Genomic DNA, 4,851 nt, shown 5'->3' with positions numbered 1-4,851 from the left:
GATAAACTTCAGAGTCCCTGGAAACTTCTTCAGAGAATCAGGAGGTTGGCTTAGTTGGCTGCAAGATGATCGATCTGGTGAATACCCAAACCATGGCATTGCAGAAACTGGAAAGAGACCAGACACGTTTGTTTTCAAACAATTGGCCAAACCAATGTATGGACAGGTCAGGTGTTTGGTTTACTGCCCAGAAGCGAGCCAAAAATTTGGTGCCCAACCAAACCTTGAGAAAGTTTCATTGACATTACCACTCTTTTGTACCAAAACAGGCATTGCCAAACTTTATGTTTTGGCAGCAAAGTAAACAAGATCACAGCTTGCACAACAGCGGCCTTTCGCACTCCGGCTTCGTTACGTCGAGAGGCCGCAAATGCTCATAGATAACACGTACTCCTAGCAGCATCTCTTTTTTTTTAGAGAGAGAAAGAGAGAGCACTCCTTGCAACATATTAGTTCTGGCATTCACAGTAGTTGGCATGTATAGCAGTTCCAGTACACAAAATGAGAGGTCTATTATTTCTTTGTACAGTTCCTGATAGCATACAACAGAAATCCGCAGCACAGCGTCTAGTGCATGCCATGCTTAATCCAGATACAGTCGTTAGCTTCGTCTCTATTAAAAAACAACACACATTCTAAGGTCCCTGCAACGATACATTTAGCCTGGCCACTAAGGCTAAAGCTAATTCAAGCTCCCGGTGCGGACGAAATGTTTATAACAGCAACCGAAGCAATTTACATTCTGAGATTCCAATGTTTACTTGTCGGTGGCTCCATCGTAATTGCATGTTGGGACCACTCCTGAAGAGTCATGGTTGTTGTTGTGGCTATGATCCACTCCATGAGTCTGGATTTGCCACCAGGAAGAGTAATGGAGACAAGAGGAGAGACTGTAAGTACTTGGGAAAGAACACTTGAGACAAGTTACTTCTGTTATGGCAAAAATAGGACAGACCTGGGAACTTGAACCTTGCCCATTATTACGAGCTGGCCTCATATTAAGATCAAACATTTTTGAGTCAATGGCACCCTGGCCGTTGCAATTGCCATCTGAGGCCGGATCATAGGCATTGTGGTGGTGGTTCACCATTTGCTCCTTTTCTACCGAATGAGCATTATTTTGGTCCCTTGGGTTTTCAGACTCCATCTGTTGCATGGCTACATCGTCCATATGCCCTGGTTTATCTCCTGGAAACTAATCAAAATTTCAAACCTCAAGTAATAATATAATATAGTACATGAGATTTCAACCATTAGTTGATTAACAATTAAAATCATACTTCGACTCGTTGTCTTAGCAGCAAGTATCTTCCATGGGTTCGTTTCCCACCAACATGAACAGCCATATCACAACTCAGGCAAAGTGATGTACCATCTATGTCACAGTAGAAGAAAGCTGCATAGACAGGTCGAAAGCTGATGAAATCAAACTTTAATAGATAAGTGACATAAGAATTGTTTTAAGGTCGAAAATGCATACCAGGAGAACTTTCACATATATCACAGCGTACTAATTTATTAGGGTCCGCAAGCCCAACCCTTACATGCCGACTAGCAAGCTTGTTACACATATGTACCTGGAGTACAACATTCAAAGAAATATCAGAAACTGGAAGATGAAGATTGTGCCTTGACAATCAAGTATTCAAGTTATAATGATTTGAAGCAATGAAAACTGGAACGTGTATCTTTTTTAATAGTACTGCAGAAAGGATTTGCACATGCATCAGACATGCACTACTTTGGACAATAGTATGGCTATATATTACCTAAAAGCATAATAGAGCCATAGCTTTATCATTTGAATTTACAAATCAAGAGCACAACATTTGCTCCAGCTTGACCAAATAAGATACTGAATAGACTTTGGAACGCCAGTGCTTGTGATGAATTGTAAACCAACATAAGTAGCATCATTCTTCGTATGAAAAAATAACAGGATATAGCCTTCCCCATTTTTCTGTATGAAATTGGGACTACCATTTATACTATTTGTAAAATTTTGCTGACAAAAATGGTGTTTTCACCTTTAAGCAACTTTAATATGTTGTGCAACCCAAATGCTCCCGACAATGTCACCACACTAGCAATGTCAGAACACCTATTTGGAGGGGGGCATTAATCACTATTTGGGCTCATTTGCAGTTCTGCAAAAGGTCAAGTAGGCACTCTTTTGGTAACGGAGCAAATTGCTCGGAAAACGTATGCTCCAGCGTGCAACATGCCACGAACATCCTAGCAGTTTGGGAACTTCCAGTAGGTTGCAGAAAATTGGTAGGTGGAGGGACCACTTCTAGTCCCAGTAGTATACTTGCTAATTAGCAAAATAGTATTGTCTTCTAATCACATACACATGCTTTGACAAGGCAACAGTTTCGTACACAACTACACAATTTATTATCAACTGGAAACAGAAACATAGTCCTAGCATACTGTGACAAACACTAGCTAGTGTGACACCTTCTTTTAAGTTCATGAGAAGACCTGGGTTCTTATGTTGGGCAATCAGCGTGCATGAGTTCTGTAGAAGATCTAATGCTGACAAGTACTGTTCATTAAACATGTATTCCTTCCGTCCCAAAATAAGTGTCTCAACTTTAGTGCAACTTTGTAAATAAGTGTCTCAACTTTAGTGCAACTTTGTACTAAAGTTAGTACAAAGTTGAGACGCTTATTTTGGGACGGAGGGAGTATTACAGAACATCAAAGGAAAGAAAAACGAGCATACAATGGTTATAAGATGATAATAGGCACCGTAAAAGATTATCATTTGAACATTTTTATAAGAGCATTTGACACCTCCAACAAAGCACAGCAATAGCACAGAACGGACAGATAAAGTAATTAATGGGTAAATCAAGACATAATATAAAAATAATAGCAACAAGCCAAAAATGTTCAAAGAACTATTGTTTATGAAATGTGTTTCATAATATGTCAAACAAAAATGATCAAAATCTAGAAATGATTGGGCGCATGAAGCCACCGGGACCTCAGCCCACCCACATGCACAATAACCCACATATAGTACCATCAACATCAGCTATAGCTTTATCAGACAGCAGCATCCCCCTCGGTACATTTAAACTGGTTTAAAAAGCATTTCATGCCAAGTTGGAATGTTCACCTAAAAAACAATATGTACTTTGTATGCACTGCTGATTTTGAATAGCATGATACCGATTCTGTAGCTTCTCAGAAAACAAATAAACCAAGGTCACAGCCTACATCATAAGGTATACTGTGTAGGGAATATCATTTGCATTTCGCATAACTAGTTTTACCACTAAAAGAATGGGAAAAAGAATAGAGAATATTCTCATTTATACAGATTGGCCATTTCGGAACTGAACTTCAAGTGATCCATAAGCATAAGTTTTCGAGGATAAGAACAACGTTTGACACATGAGCAACAAAGTTGTGTAAACCAATCACCCTTTTTTTTGCCCCATCGCACCGTATTGAGAAATTTGTAGTCTCGCAAGGTCAGCTAAACCATAATCTCTACAGAGTCACCAACTATATGTGGGATTCGGGGTGCAAGCCCATGGTAATCACCAGACTCGAAATACGTAGATATAGCAGGAATATTAGTAATTTACTACTGTAGTATGAAGCCAACGCCATAGTGAACGAAAAATTTCAGATAAAGGGAGTAGCCTTTTCAAAGTTGTTTTTCAAAAAACGTCAGAGCTGTCAGGACAGCTCTCCCAGATCCACCATGCGAGAAGACGAACGTAGTGGAGCGATTCTCTCGATCGCAGCTCCAGATCTACCCAGCCATCGGAGCAACAGCCAGCGACCCGTGGCTGGTCAACACCGCATACTGAGGCAGCAACGCCAAGGCGTAGCCCGATCCGCGTGGCTGGACAGATGGTCGCGGGAGTAGGGAGAGAGCGCGCACCTTCTCGTCGCAGGGACGGCAGAGGGCGGCCTCGTCGGCCGCGCAGAAGAGCACCGCCACCGCGCTCTCGCACACATCGCAGATCGTCCTCATCCCGCCGCGGCGCGCGCAGTCATCGTCCGCCCTCCATCCCGCCCTCCCTCCTCACTCCCCTCCGCGCGCTACGTCCTCTCTCTCCGCCCTCGGATCGACCTCTCTCCGCCTCCGCGCTGTGCTGTGCTGTGCTGTGCTTCGGCTGCGGCGACAAGTCGGCAGCGGGGAGGGCGACTGGACGGGTAGAAGACGCGGCAGCGGCGGGAGCCGGGGGTGTTTGTGGGGAGGGAGGGAGGAGGGAGGAGGCGGAGGCGAGATGTGATGTGGCAGCGACTCGCGAGCTGGAGGCGGAGGACTCCCCGCGGGACTGGTGGTGCGGAAGCCGCCGCGGGATCGGCGGTGGGGCCCCGCGCCCCACGGGCGCACACCCCCGTGGACCCGGCCCACGCGGCCGCGGGCCGTACGGCGCGCGGGCCCCACCGGCGTCTCTGCGGCGTGCCGACCTCCGGCGCATGGACCCGGCTCATGCCGCTGTAAAGCGGGAGGGGGGACGCCCAGCTTTGGGGCTGCTTCGGGTACCGGATAAAATGGCCGACCCGCGCCGCTGACGGTGGGGCAGGGGTATCCTGGGCTGGCTGGATCTGACACGTTGAGGCTTCTCGGATGGGCCTGGTGGTGGTGGTGGGTGGGTGGGTTTTGTGGATTTGGGATTTGATTTTTAGGGGGAGGTGGGCCCAAGAGAGGCGTGCGCCACGAACTAGAAAAGGGCCGTGTGTGTGGCTGTGAATCTGTCGCTGGGTGGTTCTCTTCTCCCGCCAAATGTCTACTGGTAGGTGCGTCGCTGTCTTTTTTTAAAGAGTGACATATTTGGTATGCTGCCTCATGCCTAATTTTGGATTACTGCCTGAAAAACT

At 45.8% G+C, this 4,851-nt stretch overlaps 1 protein-coding gene across 1 annotated transcript; it reads right to left on the bottom strand.

The window, feature by feature from the left end:
* Nucleotides 1-493: 493 nt before the first annotated feature.
* On the bottom strand, nucleotides 494-4,283 carry LOC125510192 (B-box zinc finger protein 18). Its single transcript, XM_048675292.2, has 5 exons — nucleotides 3,905-4,283; nucleotides 1,481-1,577; nucleotides 1,281-1,396; nucleotides 956-1,195; nucleotides 494-847 (listed from the first exon to the last, which is right to left on the bottom strand). Exons 1-5 carry the CDS (start codon nucleotides 3,995-3,997, stop codon nucleotides 758-760), a joined length of 636 nt encoding a protein of 211 aa, XP_048531249.1. The 5' UTR covers nucleotides 3,998-4,283; the 3' UTR covers nucleotides 494-757.
* Nucleotides 4,284-4,851: the final 568 nt, after the last annotated feature.

Source organism: Triticum urartu, chromosome 5A, assembly GCF_056163025.1.
Source record: "Triticum urartu cultivar PI428250 chromosome 5A, HENAU_Tu73, whole genome shotgun sequence".
Classification (NCBI taxonomy): domain Eukaryota; kingdom Viridiplantae; phylum Streptophyta; class Magnoliopsida; order Poales; family Poaceae; genus Triticum; species Triticum urartu.
Note: the sequence above shows the minus strand (reverse complement) of the source record. Positions and strands in the feature narration are given on the sequence as shown.

Excerpts from the sequence above, each read along its gene's own strand:
- LOC125510192 (XM_048675292.2), bottom strand. The coding sequence starts at position 3,997 with ATGAGGACGATCTGCGATGTGTGCGAGAGCGCGGTGGCGGTGCTCTTC. Across the intron at positions 1,578-3,904 it reads GCCGTCCCTGCGACGAGAAG|GTACATATGTGTAACAAGCT; the intron begins GTGCGCGCTCTC and ends GTTGTACTCCAG. Across the intron at positions 848-955 it reads GGCAAGGTTCAAGTTCCCAG|ACTCATGGAGTGGATCATAG; the intron begins GTCTGTCCTATT and ends TGGCAAATCCAG.